Consider the following 25,542-nt stretch of genomic DNA (forward strand, 5'->3'; position numbering starts at 1 on the left):
GAGAATATCACATACAGATAAGATTCCTAAAATTAACTCACAATTGAGGCCGAAAGACTTGATCAAATTATAGTTTAAATGTATCAAATCATTGAGACCACATAGACTTCATGTTTCTTCATGGTTTTCTTTATTTCTTCTTACAAAGTTATAATCTCTGAATTGGAAATAAGATGCTGCAGATGCTGGTTCTAAAATATTGAAGCTCTTTACATATGTCCTATAAGCATTGGCATTGGTTTCAATGTCAAAACATGTTAAATTCTTCCTTGAAAATATGGCGAATATAAGGAGAAACAATATAGAGAGAGTAGGAGGTTTCAGATCGGAGTGGCATTATGACGTCACAGAGTTACAACAATGACAACTCCCAGACGACAAGAATTATATACTGGGATATCTCCCGAATGTAGCCTTAGATGTTCGGGGGTGTCATTCTTCACAGAGATCTCATGTCATATAAGCTAAAGATTATGGTTGGGTTTGTGTCGTCACCTTTTGAGAGGGTAACGGAAGAACAAGGACATTGCATTGCTTGACATTTGCATGTCTCATAAAAGAGCACATTTTCATCTCACGCAATTTCATCTCACAGTGAGTAAGAGCTCGAATTGTGATGTGGTTCCTCGCCTCTCGTCATTGACGAGAAAAATAACAAAACAACAAAAGCAACGTCGTCGTCAATCAAATATGACTTCCTTACCACAGACGTATATTGACAAACTGACTCATTAAAATATCAGAATCTTGTCCCTTCTCCAATCTTGATAGCTCGGAACAATTAGCATCTCGTTAACTCTTTTTACATACGTCCTGACCTTTTCAAAACCGCTCGTTTAAAAGCACAGATATTTTTGGAACCCCAACAGCCTAATTCCACCTCCAATGTCAAGAGGAGGGAGTTTAATATGGTTTTCAAAGCCTCATTTTTTTTCTGCATTGGCTTGTAACTTAAATATGACTATAGGCATAAGTCCTATTTATACATTATACAATTGAATAATAATAACTGTAAAGTAGCACAGTGACCTCCTATGTGTCGCAACGATTGATTTGACCGATAATCTGCTCCTGATCAAAAACATCTATTCCAATGCCCCCCCCACCAAAAAAAAATTTGCATCCCAAATATTTGAATGGGATCTTTTATTTCTTCACTAATTACAAAATGTATGTATATAATGCTAGACTTCACTATGTCTGGTGCATTTTTGGTGTACAACATGCAAATTAAGAGCAATGCCAATTGGTTTTATCCGCATCTATAGCCTAGTTTGATTGAGGGGTACTGCAGCTTGCATCTTATCTTAGGAAGGTTGTTAAAGGGGGGTGGACATTTTTCATTTCGTTCATTGTTATTAAGGAAATGGTATCTATAAAGAAAGACATTAACCATTCTTTTATTGAATCATTAAACAATATCTGAACTAGCTTCTCTGTTATATTACCTAGCATTATAACAACAAATCTTTCTATTCTTACTGTCCATAATTATCTTATTGAAATAATGAAAGGGCAAACTGACGAGCCGGTATAATTAAGCATCTCTTCGATTGAATATAAAAGTCACAACTTGTACAGTCAAATAGTAATTATGAAATGGGGACAGGTGCTAAAAGAAAACAGGACGATGCTTTGTGTTACAAGAAAATTATTAATAGATATTGTTAATAATTCCAAGATGTTAACAATTCATCCTTGGACGACTTATCAATTTATTATGTGAAGTCATTTTAATTCAATGACAGTTAGAAATATTGTTCCTTTCACAGCTGTACCTAACTTTATATTTAAATTGATACATTGTAAACAGTGCAATGCCTACATTTTCTATTTTATTTTGACTTGGAATGTCACCGTGAGAGGTGTGAAAGACTGAATGGTTTTTGTCTCCATCGCTCCAGGCACTTTCTGACGACCTAACCATCTGCTGAGACTAATCTCGAGAATTGGGGTATTCGTCTAAATTAGACGAGCATTATGAGACACTTAGGACTAAAAATGCCCCCAAGATAAACTAGCTAATGAAACACTGGAATGAGGCAGCCTATAGGTTATGACTGATATGTATTAGCTTAAAAGTGTACTTTAGTTCAACTATGAAATTTATAAGCTTAGGCTGATAGGATATGACCCATTTGTATTAAAACTATGCACGTGTAAAAAGCTCCATATTTGCCAATGTTGAATTATAGAGTATGTCACCACTTGGCATTGTTGTAATTACCTGATTGTTATTTACAGGGAAGATAAATACCTGCTATTTAACTCTCACAGTTAAAATGTTTAAACCCCCAGTTTTGTATCTTCTTACAGTGGGATATCCAAATCTCAGCACTCTTAGCACCAGAAGAAATACCAAAGCAGGCTTAAGATATACAAAAATTACTCTCACTGGTAGAATGAGGAGGGCAGCAAACCACACTCATGGACTATGGAGGCATGGTACGTGTGTAAAGTTGCAGGAAATGTCCTAAACTGTTGCAGAGATTGACTTCAAAGTTTGTGACATCACAACAGCTAGGGGCCTGCAGAAGCAGTTGTGCTAAAATAAAATGAATATTTCACAATTTTCATTTGGCGTGTCAAAATTCTCTCGTCAATAGGGAAAGAATTTATATCTGGTTCTAAAGAATGTAACACAATTTTTTAACTCAACTTCTAATACAATTTGTTTCCAGCAAAGAATGTAAAACAGGCAGAAGATCTCCTCATTTGCCTTAAGGATATACCTTGCTCAAAATGTTGTCTTTTTTCAAATTTTAACCTTTTTCTTCCTTTTTTACCCCTTCAAATAACTTTTTTTCAATGTTGTGATTGAAAAGAAAAAAGCCAAACTCACTCAAATTCCTGCCTGGTGTTTTTTCTTTCTATTTTGGCTTTTCCAGGCCAGCGGAAAAAAACCCAGAAATCCTTGAAATTGTGGATTCTCTAGTATGTTAATATTTTATAATACACTATATATATACTATGCTCTTTCCAATTGCCCAAAAGAACCCCCTGCAGCAAGTGCGAAGAAGAAGATTTTGACTGATTTCCCCTGTGATTGACCAATTCTTCATGAAGCTTATTCAGTAGACAAACCGAGTAATTATTTCTAATTTTCATAACTCAAAATGTAGAAAAGAGGGTATCGTGTATAGCTACCCAGCCCATCCCCATAGTGATATCCATCAGGGATTCTAACATAACATCGAGAGCGGAGATGGATCTCGGAAACGGGAAACGGTGAAGATGGAGACAATCTCTCCTCGACACAAAGATGAGGCCTGAATAAACCGAGAGGCAGTCCCATCATCATGCCAGTAACAATTTTTATTGTGACAAGATGCCTCTTTATATCTTGTTTCCGTTCGAAGCTGAATTCATGATACTGGCATTTATGTCCCTCTGAAATTCTTAAAGGATTCCTTGACAATTGCTTGGATTATGATGAAAGGTTAAACTGCTCTGTGGATTGCCGTTAATATGTTTTTCTAATTTGTTTTTTTTTAACTTTCTTTTTTCATTATTAACCTTCCCCTGAGCTTTCGATCCATATTCTTTTCACACATTTCCAAAATTAAATATGGGTGCAAGAAACATGTTCATGTTAGCAGCTTAATATATTCAAAAAATTGTAGGATTCAAATTCTGATACGAGTTAAAAAGAATTTTTATAATTCTATAAAATTAAAAACTGCTGCAGTTAGTTTGTGGAGTTTATTGCTCCATTTCGAGCAGTTTAATTCATTTCTCTGCCTTTGGACTTTTTCTTTTTCTTCTCTTTTAATGATGACATTGGTTGCAGTGTCACCACTGTTAAAATCATTGTTGTGCAACCTTGAAAAGAAAACCAGGGAAGTGTGTTTCAGATCCTAATGGTACTATACTCTACAAATAAACAAATTTACAAAATGACAGTTTCCAGACAGGATTTTTAGACATATATGGATACATGTCTGAATATAAGGAGCAAGATTTTCCTAAACTGTTTGGGGAAGTAATTCATTTATAAAGACCTCTATTACAAAATATCGACCACAGAGGCTCGGTTTTAATTGTCTCCTTTTTAAAGGCTCTTTTAAGCTTTCTTTTGTGGTTAATTGCTACAAGTACTTAATACTTAATCTGACTTGATCCTTGATGTAATCGTCCCCAGAAAACTCTTTCGATAATTAGAACAGAATAAATGATATGAGCAAATACATTATTTGGAAATTTGCCCACAACTTTAACTTCCAGTTAATTATTTGACATGAAATTTGACTAGTCAAGCATTATGACCTACATTATTATGGTATGTTAGTATTGGACTATCATCAAATGCTTAATAATTGAACAATCTCAGAACGCTGTCTTAGTATGAGGTCAGACTAGTTTTTCTTTTTAACTTAAAACATCAACACTGGATAAACCTGGCTAGAAAGAAGTGCATATATACAGCTGGAGACAGGTAAAGAGAGGGGTATAAAGGTATCATCAAAGTTGGATAATAAATTACCTCAAACTAAGCTGAACTTAGACTCCCTAGGGGCAGGATTAACCCAAACTCCTGGGATTCACAAAAAAGGGGTTACTTAAAAGATTTACCAAATCCCATCTTCTTAATCTCTTTATCTGCAAGGGGATGTGTTACCTGCAGCAAGTCAGGAGTTGAGTCTGTTTATGACAAGAGGTTTGAGCTACAAAGAAATGATTTCTTTTCCAGAGAGAGGTATACTGCATGGTACATGCAATACAAGTTACCAGTCTCATACAGCATCTTGGCTGTTTATATGACCGAAAGACTTGGGCAAGTTTAAAATGAGCATGTATTGAAATATTACTACTATACTGTAGTCTGACCTAATTTGCACTATCAATGTTTCTCCTCTAAAACTGACTACATACTGTATGTTTAATGGTACGAAATACTGATTATACTTTAACTTTATAGTTTTAAGTAGGTTATGCATAATGCTGGTATATATTGCTTTAAATAACAAACTTTGAATAATCATGGAGCAGAAACAACTTATCTATCTATTTATATATCTATATATGTATATACATATATACATATATATATATATATATATATATATAGATATATACATATGCACATACATATATATATATTTATATATATATATATATTTATATATATATATATATATATATATACATATATATATATATCTATATATATATATATATATATTTATATATATATATATATATTTATATATATGTAATTATCATGAAATATGATTTGATCGATCATGATTGAGATACTCCATGTAGCATATTATGTAAAAACAACAACACCTTAATTACCAAGCAAACCAACACTGTGATTAATAACTTGCAGAACTGTGTCCATGAAACATTAAATGACATGCTTAACATGTAATTTACGAGGTACATTAATGAAAGGCTTTATCCATGTGTGCTACAGTACCACTACATGGCAATAACAATTTTGTGTATTTGTATTTATTTCCATTAAAGCAAGAAAGTTAAAGGCATCCCTATCGATTCCCATGGGATGCTTCCGCTTTTCTTTGGAACCCTAGATATTACGGAGTACTAATCCCCCTCCAGCAAGACATGAAATGTCAGATAGTTTTTGGGGAGCCCTAGATCATGGCTGGATGCTCTTGGTGTCACCTATATGTCTGGAAAGTAATGACATAACTGTGTAAGAGAAGAAGTAATCCCAAGGACAAAATCTACTTGACTTGCAAATGTGTATTAAAGCAGCATTTTGCGTTTGGTCGCCGTTTTCTATTTTTTTGACATGTCCATCGAGTTTTTTACATATATCAATCACAAAACAGCAAATTAAGATATCAGCCAAGTTTTTCCCTGCCAACATCGTTAATTGGCGAGTAATTAAGGATATTTGCAGAGAATGAGAAAGTATCCACGACAAAATTCCACATTTAAAATTAATCGCATACAGTACCCCAAAGACACTAGTTTGAATTCAACCAATCAGAGATGCAGGTTTAGTTATGAGCCGTTGCTAAAAATAGATTCAAGACTTTGCGTTGGCACAACCAGGGAGTTGTTATGGAACTCCCTGGTACAACTGCCATATAGACTGTACACAAATCAAGCTTGGTGTTGGATTACGTATTGGTCAATGACGTTCGTATTGTTTAAATATTCATATTATGGGCGAGGTTAATTGGGATCCCAACGGAAAATATCTTGGAGAAAAACGAAGTTGAAAGTTGCAAATTTTCGACTTTTATGCCACCATTTGAAGTAAGATTTAAATAGATAAGCTAGTTATGTATGTCGTTATGGCAAAGTGGAGTCAGTGAGGTTGAGAAATATCATAGAAAAGGATGCAAAATGCTGCTTTAAGTTGGAAACCGACGAGAGCTGCTGCCAGTACCAAACATGTATCTCGACATTGAAAAACGGCAAAATTCTGTTATTAAATCCACTTAAAATGAGAAAAGATTGTGTACAAAATTGTATTAAAGTTAAGTTTGCATATTCAAGTGTGTTCTGAAGTTGCACATTATGAAGATGGTGAGTTGATTAGCACTGTTTCTCTGTCTTGCTTCGGGTGCTTACTACTAGAAACGGGTGAATGCATGGACTGCTATATATGTACAACTAAGTCATGTTACGATCAATACAATTGACTAAAACTGACCATGGTATAGTCTTGTTGGGTTTATATAAATCAACAAATGTTCCGGGTTTTACTTATTAAACTCATACTTAACTTGGGGGAGGAAAAAAATCTTTTTTGTTTGTCCTTTATGTGCTAATAATGGCTGACAATTTATTTTTCTTATACTAATGATGATATTTTCCATATTTGGCCCACATTGATCATATCTGCATATTTTGAATGATTTCTTGTAAATTAATGTAATTTATGTTAACTGTTCATGACATTCACTTCTTTTCGAGGATCTAGCAATTGCATGATTTGTGATAAAAAACCTGAGGATATAAATTATCGCAGCTGAGTTTCATTCTTGTCACGCAGCCATATACATGAAACAAATGTAAATAAGGTTTGTCAAGTCTCCACAAATAAAAAAGTCAGTATTTGAAAAAAATTCTATTGTTGGTATATAGAATATATTGTAGATGGATGCGTGTACCTCTTTCAAACAACACCCAAAGAAGAATAAATTTTGGGAATAAATTTACTGCTAAGATTTGTAACAAAGCTTTTTATATTGGCAATAACACATACAATTAAATATGTATTTATATATATTTTATTTTATACATATTTTATTTTATATATTAATTAGATACATTTATATATTTACTTGATTTTTGGCAGCCAGAGGTTTAGATATAATCACCAAATATAGGCATTTCCCGCAATCTTTCACTTTTTAGTCAATTTTCACTTTCATTCCAGATTTAGGTTTCATAGTTCATGGTGCCTTGTTTCTTTTTCCAATAAATATTAAATTTCACTGTATTATTGACCAGCTTGGATTGGATTAATCTTTTCTAAAAGTTACCACAGCAGCTAGCGGTTTGTATTAGTTAATATACAATGCATAATCATGAGTGCATTCAAATTCAAATATATATAATCCACTCTTTTTTCCTTTTTTGCAGTTACTTATGCATCTATGACAGTACACTTGGTTTGCTCCAAATTCATTTTTTTTTTTTTTTTTGCTACAAAAACATATCAATTACTTTCAATGATCGACCATTATATCCCAATGATTATGCATGATAGGGATCGTTAAATTATTATTTAGTTCTCTTTTAAACATGTCAAAATTAGAGTTACCTCATGTCAAAATTAGAGTTACCTCAGTCTGACCTACCATTTTAAAGACCAACTCCCACTAAAAGTAAAACCATTCTGTATTAAATGCTTATCGTTATCCCTATTTCTCGCCCTCAGATTTTGTGCTAGCTAGTACAAATATTTCATACTTGACCTGATATCTCGATATTTCATACTTGACCTGATACGAAAACTTAACCATTTTAGCTTTCCCTTTTCATCTATGTTTTTCTTAATTCACTTAAAAATGTAGGACAGTACAGTGTGAGTTCAAGTCACACATCCCACAAACTTACGATCTCCTTGTTAAGATTGTCTTCCAAGCCGCCCGCCCGCAAGCAGCAGTTAAAAACAGGTTGTCTTTGAATGTGCAGGTAGAGCGATGGACCTTAAAATGTTAATTCAGTTTCCTTTTGACCTTTTCCAAAACTTTCGACCATAGCCTGCTGAATAGTTTATAAACACTCTCTTTGGGTAATTTATGACTATAAATGCTAACTGCATAGATTAAACTTACTTCTGTTTGTGCTTATAGATAAAAATGCGGTTTTGCACATTATCTGTTACGAAATCATAGAGAGGAGAGTAAAACAGACAACAGCCACCCCTCTGAGAAAATACAGTTTCAAAATGGCACAGAAGAAAACGCAGAGGTTTGGGAGAAGTTTTTGAAAATTGTACACAAGAGAGAATAATGACAAGGACTAGAAGGAGAGATTGCAGGGGCACAGAAAGAATTAAAGGAGCTTGAAATAAAGACTAAATGGGCACAGGGAAAATTGCAGGGCTTAACTTTCTGACAGATTAGAATTCCATGGAAATATGTACTAGGTACCCCCATGATCGTGGGACTATATAGGGGATACCCCCATGATGGCAAGACTATAGGTGGGTACCGCCATGATGGTGGGACTATAAAGCGGGATACCAATATAGGTGGGCACCGTCATGATGGTGGGACTATAAAGCGGGATACCGAAGTGATGTAAGGACTACATTGTAACTGATACCTACAAGGCGCTGAATAGTTCAGAAATAAAACAACTAAGCAACACTAAAGTCATCAATCAAGAATCCACTGCACGATTCATTTCAAACTGCAGTTTGGTTGATTCAATAAACAGCATTGACTTTCCAGAACAGATAAAAACACAAGAAAACTATAGACAAGCACCAGTCAAATTAATATAAAGAGAAGTTTAAGGCAGAGGTGATTGACATTCCCAGCATGCATTTCTGTAAACTATGACTGGAGGGGTGATACAGCGGCCAATGAAAAAGTCTGGATAAACAAAATTTTCAGGGAATTGACTTTTAATTAGCTGCATTAATCAATAAAACTAGATGATAAAATGTTTCACATTTTAATTACTCTCACCCTTTTTTTTAATCTCCATATTAAAAGTAATGATTTCATTACACATCTCATTTTGCAGCTGTAAAACATTTCCGACTAGAGCATATATATATTCGCATGTATTTCATTTCACAGCGAAAGTATATATTTAGATGCTTTATAACCCTAATGAAATGTTTTGAGGGAGAATTTAATTCTGTTATCACTCCTAAGGACTATACCATCCCAGGCTGACGTATTGTAATGTATCAGTGTATTTACTGAGACAGCTGCTACTGTTGACAGCTGGGATATGTGAGGATATTCCTTGTTGGAATAATTTGACTATATATAGCCCAGTTGTTCGGATAAATTACTTAATTCGTAGCATCTTACTGACTTTGTCCATTGTTGTACTTCTGTCTCTATAACATTAATGTCCTATGTTTTAAGTTATCTGAGAGTTAAAAGTATCCCATTCATTTTATTTATTTGTTGTTGTAAATATTATCTCTTCAATCAAAGCCTATAACTGCTAAGACATAAACTATAAATAAATACATATGTATATATAAATACATATATATAAATATAGATATATATAAATTCCCCAAACCTTAACTGGTTTGTGAATTAACGAGCGACGTACTCACCTCATATAACCTATGCATTACCGTATTAACCTCGCTCTAGCATCTGGCAATTTGTCTGTATGTAAGTGTGGCCATCTCCCTTCCGTAATTTCCAGGCCGCATATATAAATATAGATATATATAAATACATATATATAAATATAGATATATATAGATATATATATATAGATATATATGTATGTAATATATATATATATTTAAATATTCCCTACTAAAACACCTTGGGGTCAATAAAATACTGTAGTTCATTCAATTCAAGATACATTCTGCAGGTACATGCTTCAAGGAAGTGGTTCTAGGAATATTCATTTCCCCTTAATCAAATGCCACATATGAAATAATGGCTCTAAAAATAAATGTCATCGGGTAATAATTATTTTATTATTTTTTTAATTCTCTATGGCACATGCAGCAGTGTAGAAAATGTTTTCACTTATCATACCAGGTGTGAAAACTCCACCCAAATTGTCTAAATTTCAGGAACCTTATATAATTTCTTTCCAAGAAGATTACTCACATTCTTCTGTCGCAGTTTACATTATACGAGCTGTCACGAAAACGAACAGAGCCAATAGGCTGAAAGGAAGTTATTTTTTCGAGCGAGAATAATCCACGGTCCATTCATCATCGTTGCTTGTGAAACATCTATCAACGGTTGACATTTTGATTGGAAAACTCATACCCACATGATCATGACAAACGGTTCATTGAGAAACACATTCAATATTATAGCTTCTTTATTATCATGGACTGATTAATTTAAAGCAGCATTTGCATTAATTTTGGAATATAATTTTCTTGACTACTTGTTACAGCTGCACTCTATAAGAAAGCCTTAAAGTACCTATAAAAAATAGTAAATTTTCCTTTGAAATAATAAAGTTACTGATAAATTTTCACATTTTTCCAATTTTTTTTAATACTTAATAATCAAGAAGAAAGTGTGTCTGGTCGACAAAATTACTGCATCAAATCATTTATTATTCTGTGCTGATCAACGTTCAAGCCAGGTATGTTTCAGTGAGACCTATAGACCCTTCACAGAACTAACCTGAACTGAACGAAACTATGTTCACATAACATTGGGAGAATTCACAAATAAATTGTAGCTTTAATTTTGGAGTTATCATGTTTGAAAGGATTTTAGACTTTGATGCCTGTTGACCTCATGTGACCTTTCACCTCTACCAATTTCAATAGGATTCTGGCACTCACCAAGCTGGATCTTCATACTAAGTATGAAGTTCAAAAAATATATACTTCTTGTGTTACATGTGTTTAAAAGATTTTCAGACTTTCATTTGCGTGTTGAAGGCAAATGACCTTTGACCTCCACCAATTTCAATAGGGTTCTTGTACTCAACAAACTTTTTGAGTTAACCTGTTCACAAAGTATTCAGCGTTTTTACCTCTGTTGACCCCAAATGACCATTGAACTGCATAGAGAGTAATAGGCTTCTTGTACTCAATAAGACTGATCCAAATACCGAGTATGAAGTTAATCCACTATTAAGTTTTTGAGTTTAACCGTGTTTTCAAGCAAGTGTCACATACATACACACACACACATAAGCCATCACCATCGCAGAGATTCCTTATACCCCCGTCATGGAATAAAAAAAACTTTTTTTCAAAGAGGAAGCCAATCATTCATTGCAGCTACAGTATACATGCCAAATGATGAGATAGCATTCAATTATATTATACATCACAATGAAGAGCATCTCATTGTTGTGATACTTTCTTCAGAGGTGGAACATTCTGATGGGAGGTGTGGGGGAGGGCATGGTATATGAGATGATCAAACCGGAACTGTTTTGGACATAAATCATGAATTGATTATTGCTAGCTGAGTTCCCTGATTACTCCTGGTTGCATCCTCTGCTGAGATTCTCTGCCAGTATTATTATTATTTATATTATTTATATATAAATATATATTTATATGGTATATATATATATATATTTATATCTATCTATGAATGTATGTATATATAGATATATACTTATATATCTATATATATATATATATACATACGATTTCGGTTTTATATATATATAGCTACATATATCTATCTATATATATATATGGTAAATATACATATATATATGTATATATAGATATATAGATATGTATATATTCTTATCTCAAGGGTCACACACTACAAATTCTGTTCCTGAAAATGCATCACAACTCTCATGAATCATTCAACACTGATGTATAAATGGCGAAGAAACAGAGAGACCAAGAAAGGGAAAGAGAAACGTCTTCCGCCCGAAGAAGATACACAACCTTGAAATATAATTCGTTTACTATCCGTAGGTGTCAACAAGAAGTCACCTCTTGAATACAAATAAGACTGGCATGTGAAACATCGCTATCTCATTTTAACCCGTGATTGCTTTGTGGTAAAGTCTGGGACTTGTGACTCTGGCCGGAAGATCTCATTCATATGGGAAGACAACAACAATTTGAGGGTATTTCTCTCACTTTGTGTTGCAGGGGTTTTAAGGAGCACTTGCATCACTGTGACCAAATCGTATAATGTTCGCACATATTAGACTGTAGACCATCTCCATTGAACTACGAGATACATACATGTGCGGTTCTTCACTAGCCCTTGTAGTCTTTCCTACTATAGAATATTAAGTTATATACTCTAATTGCCATGCAGGAAATTGGGGGTATAACAATTATTTTAAAGTTTCATTCCAAATGTCACTTTAGTTTTTAGTTTTATATATATTTATTTACTTGTTACTGGTGAAATCTTAGTGAACTGGCTGACGGCTACAGCATCTTGCAGCCAGGCTGCATGAGATTATTATTATTATGATGTATTGTGCTATGTGCACTGTTACACAATAGGTACTTCAGGTCTGACGAGAGTATTTCCATATTGTTTGATATTGATTGATGGCTGCAGCATCTTGCAGCCAGGCTGAATGAGACATTATGTATTGTGCTATGCGCACTGTTACACAATAGGTACTGCAGGTCTGTCAAGATTATTTCCATATTGTTTGAATATTGATTGATGGCTGCAGCATCTTGCAGCCCATGAGACATTCAATGTATCGTGCTATGTGCACTGTTACACAATAGGTACTGCAGGTCTGCCAAGATTATTTCCATATTGTTTGATATTGATTGACGGCTGCAGCATCTTGCAGCCAGGCTGCATGAGATTATTATTATTGTTATGTATTGTGCTATGTGCACTGTTATACAATAGGTACTGCAGGTCTGACGAGATTATTTCCATATTGTTTGATATTGGCTGGCGGCTGCAGCATCTTGCAGCCAGGCTGCATGAGATTATTATTATTGTTATGTATTGTGCTATGCGCACTGTTACACAATAGGTACTGCAGGTCTGACAAGATTATTTCCATATTGTTTGATATTGATTGATGGCTGCAGCATCCTGCAGCCAGGCTGCATGAGATTACTATTATCGTTATGTATTGTGCTATGTGCACTGTTACATAATAGGTACTGCAGGTCTGACAAGATTATTTCCATATTGTTTGATATTGATTCAGCCATGCTAAAGGGCATTTTGTAGCTCTGTTTGCAGCTTTTCTGATTGATACATGCCTTATAATAAAGAAGCAAAACAAAGCATCACATGTATTTAGAAATATTCCTTTTTTTGTGCTACAAAAACTGCATTTATGCTAAGTTTGCCTTAAAAGCAGCTCTCTGCTCCCTCATTGCACTGGTGGCCTTAATGTAAATTGTCTATTATGTCTATTGTTTGATAAATTTTAATAATTCATTCAAAGTCTGTTCTTTCTTTACTTCATTGAACAACAGAGCATACATGACATAATTCGCCCTTAGCATCGATTCATGTCACTTGAGGCCAAAAGAGTGTTTAATGTTTTCCCATTTAGTTCTGTGTTCCCTCTACCTAACCATCTGTGTATTACCTCTAATATAGTCTAGTAACCGTAAATAAATGAGTAACTTCAGCGATTTAAAGCGTATTCTCAAAAATAAAAAGTGCTATAAAAGAAACACATAGACTCATATAGCAGTGAATAGTTTTAACAATAAATACATCACAATTTAATTTGTACCAGGAGTGATAATTTCATTTTAAAAATTAAAAGTGTTATATAAAGAAACACATGGACTCACTTACCAGTGGTATAGCATTAATGAACAAACATCACAATTTAATTTGTACCTAAAGTGATCATTTCCTTTTAATGGTTTGATTAACTATTTGGAGTAATTATTTTTTTGAATTATGGTAAAATGTTGACTGCAAAACCTAGATTTTAGCGATGCATGTCATTGATTTTCACAAATTTCGGACGTTATATGCAAAACAGTAACCTAGCTATTGTGAAAGTTCACTAGCTTTAATAGTTAGTCAAGTTTGCCTATAATTGACACAGTAAAAAATCTTGACTGGCTTCTATTTTCCATTATAAATAGCAATATGTAGATAAGTGTCTGTAAGAAATATGTTGCAATTGAACAAAAGCAAATAATTAAGTTTTCTAAATATTCTATTTCATGATTTAATAATGCAACAATTAAACCTAAAGCATGTCTTACGTTTTGAGTGCTATTTATGTCACCGGTTTTGATCAATTAATTGCCAGAAATTGGCCATGAAATAATTAATATCATTGGCAATGCTAAAAAGACCCACACCTTCTGTACATTCTATATAGTGTTGCATTGGTAAATTGCTTTACTGTTATATTGTTATTTATGTAAACAAATTTAAAGATTGGATTCAAACATCAACTAGCTTTTGAAGTTGATTGCTTTAGATAAATTGTTTGATACTTTCCAATAATAAAATCCCAGACAGGTAGGTGATTAGCAATTGTGACCAATCAAGTTTCACTAAAATATATCATTAAGCTAATTGGCAATTTCAAACCTAGTTTTATTTTCTGATATCATTTGGGGTCGTATCTAACCTTACATATGCCAAAGAGACACTTTGCGTTAAAATACAACCAGCGTTGTGATTTGGACGGTGCATACAATATGTGGATCATACTTGAGACTGTCCCCAAATTAAAGTGTTAAATGCAAAAGGGCAAAATATCCACAGATGCAATATTTCCAATCCAATACACTTTCCTCGATTTCCATACCAGCGAGAAAATTTAATTGCTAATGGCAAAAATGGCTCTACTGCCGAATATTGCAGTATACTGTATTGGTTTATAAACATGGCTTAAAGTAGACTCTTTTAATACCCTAATTGATTTTGTGAAATTATGAAACTACATTCTACAGTGTAACTGACATCTCGTTACAATGCAATTCTGTTGTTTCACTATAGTACAGATTGATGTTGAAAACTAGGCCAATTTAAAAAAAAAAAATTAAATATTTGGAAGGGGGGGAGGGGAAAGAAAAAAAGGGATAGGCATATGAGGAATGAACGGACGTGATTACTACTTTGAAGTATTTAGACAAAGGAATTTTGCTAATACCATGGGATTAATGATTAAATTAAATGAATGGAACACTAAGGAATTAAATTTTATAATTTTTTGAATTATTAAGTAATAAATACGTTATGTCTTTTATTTATTTATTTATTTTTATTTATTTATTATTATTCCTATAACTTGCTAACTCACTAACAATGAGTTGCATAAATGTGTTTTCTTTGATGGAAATAAAAGTCAAGAATGGTGGGTGTCTTTTTATTAGTAAGTTCATCTATAATTTTATGTCGAAAAATTAACACTCTTTTGTATTTTTGGGTAAAAATCTTGCTGTGCATGACAATGTTAATCCAAACAAGTTGCTTTAATTAAATAAAAAGAAGGCTCTTATTATTGTTGATGAAATTACACTTGCCATCATGGTAGCTACTGATTATTCTGGAAGGATCATTAGCAGAGAATATGCTTTCACGTAGAAAACTCATTAGGTTCATTTTCTTGCATTTAATATAGACACTCTTAAGTTTGACTATAGTCCGAGCTAAAAAACTTTCTTGGCAATGTGCTGCAAAAAGAACGACCAAGGAAAAGATTTGTAGAAAGGAAAATAATTGACATTTCTACCATCAGAGAATACCTGTGTTGCAGTGATTGTGTTTCAAGGACTCCTTGCCAAACTATACTTTTAAGTCATTATATGCATAAGAACAGCTGTGATGCAGAGACCAGAATAGCTATATCGAGAAAACTGAATCATCCTCCCTGAACAAACCAATCTCAAATTCATCCGGCTCTCTCAGCCTTCAAGATAAAGATGTCTAAAAGGTCATTACAAATTCTGCGAAATTTAGTCAAATTTTCTTGAATAGCCGATCAGAATTCACATCCGTGAAAGGAAAACCCTTTGGTAGAGTTTAAATTGTTATGTTCTAATCTGAAGAAATATATTACGAGACCATTTTATACCGTCGAATTGATATCTTATAAATGAAAGAAACTGATGTTATAGAGTCACCAGGAATTTGTTAGTTTATACCAAACCCAATGAGTTGATTAATATTTTGGCCGCAATTACATATTTTAAAACTGAAGCTGGCTTTAAAAGGGTGTCCTTGTCAGACAGTCTGAAATGCCTAATAGCATTTCTGTCGGAAGTACCAAAGGAACTTTTCACTTTGCATATTTAAGAGGAGACCCATCTTAAACCATAAAAGAAATCATCCACACCGAATCTGTCATCTGGATTTCAAATTGGCATCACGACCCCAACTAGGGTCACCAGAACGTTTTGGGTCGGCAAGAAACTTGGGACACAAGATATGAGGACAATTGATAGATATGAGGACAATATTGTAACAGGCTTTTCGCGGAGAACGGTGCAGAGTTGACCTTGAGAGTGGCACTCACTCTCCAAGCTTCCAGCAAGAATGGATAAATTTATCAAGGCCAAGCAACGTCAGCCGATACACCAAGAAGCATCAAAATCTGGTCGTAACTTAAACTCTTTGAATATTAGTCGATATATTACCCTGATCATTTAAGTTTGGATTTTGGTGGTTCCCTCTACGTAACGGGACTTAGCGAAGAAAAAATAAATCAAGACACCTAATTTTCACTGATTCGAGGCTAACAAAACGATTTCATCTTAAAATTTGGGGACTGTAATAGACTGACCTCAAACGATGGAAATAGATAACATAACTGTTAATTACTTTTTTAATACTTAATTAAACAGAAACGGCTTGATGAGTTATTCACCAGCTACTGTCATGGGAACAATGAGCTGCTCAGACTATATATATGTCCGATTCAAAGCACCAGGGGTGCACTTTGTACAATAATAACACTTGGGTAATAGGCCCTCATTGACAGTTATACAAAGCCAGTTTATACGAGCGCATTCACACACCAGTAGAATCACTGTGGTCGAATGGTAGGGACTTCAGTTTGTGACACAAGATCCGGGTTCGACACCTACCTTCGCCTGATGAGTCCCAAAAGGATGAAACTGTTCATGAAGTGTAATTTTTTCTGGTGTGTTGATCTTTATTTATGTTAATTTACGATAATTCAGACATATTAAACTGTACGATATACAACAAACTGTAAAATAATGCATGTACAGTGTGCACTATATTGTGCCATCCAAAAACAAAATATGAAAACTTAATGTCATGATATATATATCTTCTAAAGACAAAATAGATCAAAAATTTCATAATAGATCACTTCATAAAACAGAACAGCAACAACAACAAAAATATCAAAACAAACTGAGACATGATCAATACATGTCAAACTGAATAACAGTTCGTGCAAATTTAAAAATACTCAATGATATATGAAAAAAAAAGGAGGGAAGGGGGGGTGGGGATGTGGAAGAAGAAAAATGTTACATAAATACAGATTTGGAATAATAAAAAATAGGTGAATATGGTGTCAAAAATGAATCGTGCATGAATATATGTCGTAGACTGCACAGCAAAGCAGCTGATGAATATGCATGAGGTATGATATGTATAGCATAGCAACAGGTCAGAAGATCAAGCTTTCAATAGTTCTATCTAGATATTTTGGGCAAAAGATGTATATAGAGAGAGGCAGAGAGAGAGCATCTATTAGTTACTACAGAGTTCTCAAAATGGATCGACTAATTTGCATAAATTTATGAATTATTCATTGACCGATTTGCATTGATCTTTGACTGTTTTATAATCCAACAGGCAATGTTAGTATAAGCACAGCAGGCTTGGATGCAGTTAGTTGGGTAAATTTTAGGTCTTGAGAGTATTCACATATACAATTGATGACATTATTCTCCTATCCATCCCCCACCCCTACCCCAGCACCACCCCCCCCACCCCAGCACTCATTTCAACTATCCGTTCAGTTCCATTGCACGGTTTTGCAATCATCCAATCAAAAACAAAATTTCATCTTGTCAACTATGTAAAAGGGCAGACTCGACTTTGAAGCACCCACATTTAACCGCCACAATTAATCAAGCAATGATTTTTTTAAGTAATTTTGGAAAAGAGCATATGTGAATAATCTCCATCGTTTGAAGAAATATAAGAAAAGGTACCGTTTCTTGACCGCTGCGACGCCTATTTTTCCGTCTCTGTAATTGGAAGGGAGCAAATATGTCGAGAGCACAAGAAGAGAAAAAAAAACATTGGTGAATCTACTGAACATTGAATTTGGAAAAGGAAGTTTAGCAAAAGTAGGGAAGGCATTTTTATGTCTTGTTTTTTTTTTATATATATATTTTTTATGAGAAAAGCAGGAAAAATACATAAATTTTAAAAGCGATCTAAATGTTACTGGTGTGACTTAGTAGCGCGGTGAGCAAGAGCATAAGCTGCAGCAGCTTGCTACAAATTTTTTTTTCTGTGAATCTACAGGATTTTGTGGCTGTGAATTGTGAAATGACATGAGAACAAAACATCGACCGTCTGAAATAATTACCTCTAACTAAATGTGGAGGTCGAAAAAAAAAAAATTACAAATAAATACCCCCCCCCCAAAAAAAAACAGGAGAAGACTTTGTGTCATCCCTGGAAAAAGCAGGGGGTTTTTTTTGTTGCAAAAGCAGCATTTATGAGATGTAAAATGATTTTTCATGAATTGGAGATGGTGGTGAGACGATAAATTTAAAATGTTTGCTATCTTGATAACAAAATTTTGGGGGTTTATTTATTTATTTATAGGCAATTGGAAGAAGACACCAATTGGAAGGGTTATCTTTATTGCTATCCCATTTCACTGGCTTTTCCATAGAATAATTACGTTATTAAAATCGGTATTTGCACAGTTTTGGCGTAAAAGAAATTTGACACTTCCACTTCAGTAGAAATTGTGCAGTTATTGTAGTTAAAACCATCACTAAAAGTCATATACTTATGCTGAATGGATAATATTTTTGTAAGTCTGGGAATTTTGACATGTACTTTCTCTTTTATTCTGAAAATGACGTTAAAGTACACAACAAAAAATATTCTGCAAAATGTTGACTTCCAACATACTGTATGAAGCAAGTCATAAAATCATTTGCATCCAAGTGTGCATAATTTCCAAGTTTGTCCCAATAAGTGCTGGGTTCTGTCATAATTTCTTTCCCTCCAATGTTTTCATTGGAGTATCCGCACAGCTGTTTCCATGGTAACATGCACTCAGATCTGAGAAGTGGTGTGTAATTTGGCACATATTCCAATAGACCAAACCCAGTCTACATTCTTACAACAGAGGAAGGAAGTTCACTCTTATGTCATATACAGATAGCATACATTTTTTCCCTAAAACTTGTCCAACTGTCTGGTAAATGTCAAAGTATCAAGTCAAACCACACAAGTCGCCAAATAATCGAGAACGCCTCTTCGAGACCAAAAAACCACATCTGCGCCTCCTCTATCAGTCACTACTTACACCATGAAGCATGCAACACTATATACAGACTAACAACATCTAATTCACAAGGTGGGACAAAAGAAGATTAATCACGTCATACATACAGGGACATAGTTTTCATCCGTTTTCTGTTGAAAAGTAAGAAAATAAACTTCTAGCAGTCCTGGTATTATAGGTATACCCCTCAAATATCTGATCCAACTTGTACCAGTTTTTTTGGTGATCCCCTGAAGAAGATATATCTTCTGATGGTGAAACCTCTTGATAAAAATATCTTTTTCTACTCTTTTCTTTTCTTTCCTTAATTTTCCTTTTTTGGTCTTCTCTTTATTTGACCAATTTGGATCAGACATTTTCAAAGCAGTCCATTTCATAAAATCATCAAGAACTTTTCATCATTTATAGATTCAAACACAATTATTGAAGGTACATATACCGAACCTCATGAAACCTCGCTGTACTATTTGTTTGCATATGTTCAGGATAACATTCAATTCTGTTCATCGACTGCAGCTAGTTGAATTGCAGCATAAATTAAAGCTTCGACAAGGTTCTTGCATCTTTCAAACATTTTCTCCCGTTGATGTAAAGTAACCGTTAATCTTCAACCCAAACATACGGTACCTCATTGAACAGCACAATATATTAATATCATTTTGAGGGCAGATGTGCAACATTTCATATTCTATCATTGTGCCTGTAGTGTGCAGTACATACATGGTGAACGAATTAACTTTTAACAATTACGATGAGTCATTTCATTGCAACATTACTCTCCAAGTGTGGAGTATTGATTTCATGGCACCACATATTGGATTTGCAATGACTGCCACACTGATTTCAGCAACTATTGAGAAACAATCATGATTCATACATTGCACAATGTGGAAAGAGCATCTATCTTACATGCACACTCTATAGCTATAGGCTAAACATTTTAATATAACCCTCACACAAATACATTTCAGACTGTGGTAAATACTGGAATCTTGCCTGCAATAAAACTTAGATTATTAAAATGTTGGACACTGAACCTCAATCATGAGGCATATTTGAGGTTCCAAAGTCATCTTAACAGATGCTGTTATACATTTTCACAAACGTACGGAAAGCTGTTAGCGATTCCCTCTACAGCTAAATTGTATCTTTAGCTTGAGAAGGAAAAAGCATATCATGCTCTTCAAGACTGATTGTTGAAGAGACCACCATATTAAATCTGGTGTTGTTAACAACAAAAAGAACCAATGTCTGTTTATTCTGTACATGTTTGCAATTGCCATATGCTAATTAACTCTGCCATATACATACAACTCAAGTATCTGTTTATTTCAAACCTTTATACCGAAGAGGATGGATAATCTTACTGTAACTGCAGCTTGTTATATCAGAACCATTGTCTATTTATTCTGTACGTATTAACCACAAATATACATGTATACATAAATATACATATAGTATATATATATATATATATATATATGTGTATATATAAATATACATATATTTACATATACATATAGTATATATATGAAGTATATATATTTAAACAGTAATATACATATATATATATATATATATATATATAGAGAGAGAGAGAGAGAGAGATGAATTAGATAGTTAATTTATGAAATCTCAGAACAGGTACTGTACCTAATTGTCTAATACGGCTAAGTACGATACATAATAAAAAATCAACTCAACTGTGTACACCAACCTGTACGCTGACATTAACAAAGTATGTTCCTCAAAGAACCTTAAGTCGTTTCATTCTGTCCAAAATTTCATTTAATTTAATCTGAACTCACAAAATGGTACAGGTAATTGTAAGAGATAAAAATTCATCCAATTACACTCATTGACCTTCAACAGAGCCTCCGGTTGAATCCATAATGTGTACCTCATTGGACCTCAGTCGTTTTCTTTAATGTGTTGTTACAATTATTCTTGCAAGTACCTCACATTTGCAATTAAAACTTCATGTTCATGGTCATGTTACTCTAGAAATTAATGAGACTACAGCAACTCATATAGTGCAACCACACTTTATTACACACCACAGTAATATATATACACATTGGAATTTTGCTCTACAAGCAAGGTACTGAAACTCCCTGTCTGTATTTTTCAATCTTATCATTTCATATCACTGCAGCCTTATTCACTACTCGGAATAAAAAGGGAAAATAAATTTGTAGCTGACTTGCCTCTTCTTCATCTCATTGAGTCTAATGTAAAGTGTGTGTGTGCAGTACTATATGGGGATTATTGTGTGTGCAGACTGAATGCAGCATAGCATGGACACTTAAAAAGTAAAATGTCATGTTGTGGATTGGGCTACGGTTAAATTATGCAACAATTGATTTCAGTTTTGTTTTGAATTCTCAACTGATCTCTTTTCTAATCAGTTATTATAGAAATCAGTTGTTGTATCAGCAAAAATCGTATAGATACTGATCAGATATTGTATCTTCTAGTTTGTTAATTATATTTGTGATGTGCGTTCTTGTATTGGCTGATATCAGTTAATGTATTACAGTACCAGTGAGCTTGCATCTACTGTAGCTGGGATAACTGTTGTTGTATATCAGTTGTTGTAACTGCTGATATAAGTTGTTGTATTATTGGTTCTTATAAGTTCTCATATCTTAACTGATATTGGTTCTTGTATCTAGTGATGGAATTATCAGTTCCTTTTTAGCTACTTATCATTGTTGTTATTGTTCATGAATTGTAGGTAAACTTCTACAGTCGATTAGTCAATTCAAAAGGAAATTATCAGAATCCATCTTCTTAAGATGAATAAATTGTAAAGCTTGATAGAAAATGAACATGAATCTTGGTTCTTATAAGTTCTTGTATCTTAACTGATATTGTATCAGTTGTTGTATTATTGGTTCTTATTAGTTCTTGTTTCTTAACTGACATTAGTTCTTGTATCTAGTGATATTAGTTGTTTTATTATTGGTTCTTAGAAGTTCTTGTTTCTTAACTGACATTAGTGATTGTATCTAGTGATATCAGTTGTTGTATTATTGGATCTTACAAGTTCTTGTATCTTAACTGATATTGGTTCTTGTATTTAGTGATATCAGTTGTTGTATTATTGGCTCTTACAAGTTCTTATATCTTAACTGATATTGGTTCTTGTATTTAGTGATACCAGTTGTTGTATAATTGGTTCTTACAAGTTCTTATATCTAAACTGATATTAGTTCTTGTATCTAGTGATATCAGTTGTTGTATTATTGGATCTTACAAGTTCTTGTATCTTAACTGATATTGGTTCTTGTATTTAGTGATATCAGTTGTTGTATTATTGGTTCTTTCAAGTTCTTATATCTTAACTGATATTGGTTCTTGTATCTAGTGATATCAGTTGTTGTATTATTGGATCTTACAAGTTCTTGTATCTTAACTGATATTGGTTCTTGTATTTAGTGATATCAGTTGTTGTATAATTGGATCTTACAAGTTCTTGTTTCTTAACTGACATTAGTTCTTGTATCTAGTGATATCAGTTGTTGTATTATTGGATCTTATAAGTTCTTGTATCTTAACTGATATTTGTTATTGTATATACTGATATAAGTTGTTGTATTATTGGTTCTTTCAAGTTCTTGTATCTTAACTGTTATTGGTTCTTGTATCTAGTGATATCAGTTGTTGTATTATTGGTTCTTTCAAGTTCTTGTATCTTAACTGATATTGGTTCTTGTATTTAGTGATACCAGTTGTTGTATTATTGGATCTTACAAGTTCTTGTATCTTAACTGATATTTGTTATTGTATATACTGATATAAGTTGTTGTATTATTGGTTCTTTCAAGTTCTTATATCTAAACTGATATTAGTTCTTGTATCTAGTGATATCAGTTGTTGTATAATTGGTTCTTACAAGTTCTTATATCTAAACTGATATTAGTTCTTGTATCTAGTGATATCAGTTGTTGTATTATTGGTTCTTACAAGTTCTTATATATCTTCACTGATATTGGTTCTTGTATCTAGTGATATCAGTTGTTGTATTATTGGTTCATACAAGTTCTTATATCTAAACTGATATTAGTTCTTGTATCTAGTGATATCAGTTGTTGTATAATTGGTTCTTACAAGTTCTTATATCTAAACTGATATTAGTTCTTGTATCTAGTGATATCAGTTGTTGTATTATTGGTTCTTACAAGTTCTTATATATCTTCACTGATATTGGTTCTTGTATCTAGTGATATCAGTTGTTGTATTATTGGTTCATACAAGTTCTTATATCTAAACTGATATTAGTTCTTGTATCTAGTGATATCAGTTGTTGTATAATTGGTTCTTACAAGTTCTTATATCTAAACTGATATTAGTTCTTGTATCTAGTGATATCAGTTGTTGTATTTTGGATCTTACAAGTTCTTGTATCTTAACTGATATTTGTTATTGTATATACTGATATAAGTTGTTGTATTATTGGTTCTTATAAGTTCTTATATCTTAATTGATATTGGTTCTTGTATCTAGTGATACCAGTTGTTGTATTATTGGTTCTTTCAAGTTCTTATATCTAAACTGATATTAGTTCTTGTATCTAGTGATGGTATTATCAGTTCCTTTTATCTACCTTTATTTGTTATTATTGTTCATGGATTGAAGCTAAATTTCTACAGTTGATTAGTCAATTCAAAAGGACATTATCAGAATTCATCTTCTTAAGATGAATAAATTGTCATGCTTGATAGAAAATGAACATTAATCTGAGTAACTAACCTCTAGAATTACTAACAAAAATTGACCCAATATGACATTGTACAATCTGATCATGTGTTTGTTTATATGTTTGTGTTTATATATTTGTTTGTGATCATGTGCTTGTCTGATAATCATTTGAAAATATATGTTGGTAACAATTCATCGATGAGCCTCCATCGTGTAGTAAGTTAAAAACAACCGAGCAGGGTCCTATTGCTAGCTTGACAGTTAATGCATGAACAAATATCCGGACCAGCTATACCATAGTAAGTGCAATACAAATGTTGGCCCCTGATGCAAGGATTCGTTTGCAATGTAACTTGCAAAGAAAGGCATCTGTACTTTCTTCTTTCGTCTTCCTTGTCAACAAATGACCAGTGGATGTCCCAAGGCAAATCTAATAAATCCCGCATGTAAATTTGTATTCATCATCACCCTCGATGTCCTCTCCACATATACCATAGGAAGGGGTTTTTGCAAACGAGACAAAGGGTTGGAAGTCAATTAACTCCTGACTTCAAGGCTTTTTGAATTAGCTCATGTTTTACTTCCTTTTTTTTGTTCTTTTCTTTCTTTTTCCTATTTTTTTAACTTTCTTTCAAGAATGATGTTTTGTCACCAGTCACCTGATAGGCTTTTAATATCAGCGAGAGATGCAGGCAAGCAGAAATAATTGCTCCCTGAAAAAAGGTGATAATGTCGAAGAAAGGAAAGAGAGAGGGAGAGAGAGCATTGCCCTTTGCATGAACAAATGTCATGCACCCAACACAGTAGTTGTTTACACGTAGTGATTCATCCGAGAATAGAGTGCAAAACAAGACTTGGCCTTGATTTAGTATTCAAAAGAAGAAGAAGAAGCAGCACATTAGGCTTTACAAATTTGCAATTTGGCTTTATACATTCCAAAACACATCGCCCACGGACAGCTACTCTTTTGGGAGATGTCGAAGTGATAACAACACTAAATTTTTACTCACAGAAATCTATAGACGAGGATGGGTAAAGTGAATTATCAATCCATTAACCATCATCATTAATGTAATTATGTTTAGAGAAAAATAAATTTAATATTTACCAAACAACTCCTCCAATGTTAATTTCTATTGATGAGATTAAGATTATTTTCAGGTCCTGTATCAGGACGTCGTTTGTTCAATCAGTCGTGTCACTATCTTATGCGAGGGCAATTTTACACTTGTTCATTTTCTTTTTATCACCTGTGAAGAGATTAAC

General features: G+C 33.4%; 1 protein-coding gene across 12 annotated transcripts in view; it reads right to left on the minus strand.

Moving 5' to 3' along the window:
• Positions 1-25,542, minus strand: part of LOC139968957 (dual 3',5'-cyclic-AMP and -GMP phosphodiesterase 11-like) — a 168,169-nt gene that overhangs the window by 71,718 nt on the left and 70,909 nt on the right. For 6 of the 12 annotated variants that reach the window (XM_071973597.1, XM_071973600.1, XM_071973593.1 and 3 more), the window contains exons 6-7: positions 19,680-19,703; positions 18,254-18,289 (exon numbers count right to left, since the gene is read on the minus strand). The exons of 2 other annotated variants lie outside the window; for them this stretch is intronic. In XM_071973597.1, the coding sequence (XP_071829698.1) occupies positions 18,254-18,289; positions 19,680-19,703 (60 nt within the window). The remainder of the gene's footprint in view (positions 1-18,253; positions 18,290-19,679; positions 19,704-25,542) is intronic. 4 more of the 12 variants (XM_071973594.1, XM_071973602.1, XM_071973595.1 and 1 more) reach the window with 2 other exon arrangements.

Source organism: Apostichopus japonicus, chromosome 6, assembly GCF_037975245.1.
Source record: "Apostichopus japonicus isolate 1M-3 chromosome 6, ASM3797524v1, whole genome shotgun sequence".
Classification (NCBI taxonomy): Eukaryota; Metazoa; Echinodermata; class Holothuroidea; order Aspidochirotida; family Stichopodidae; genus Apostichopus; species Apostichopus japonicus.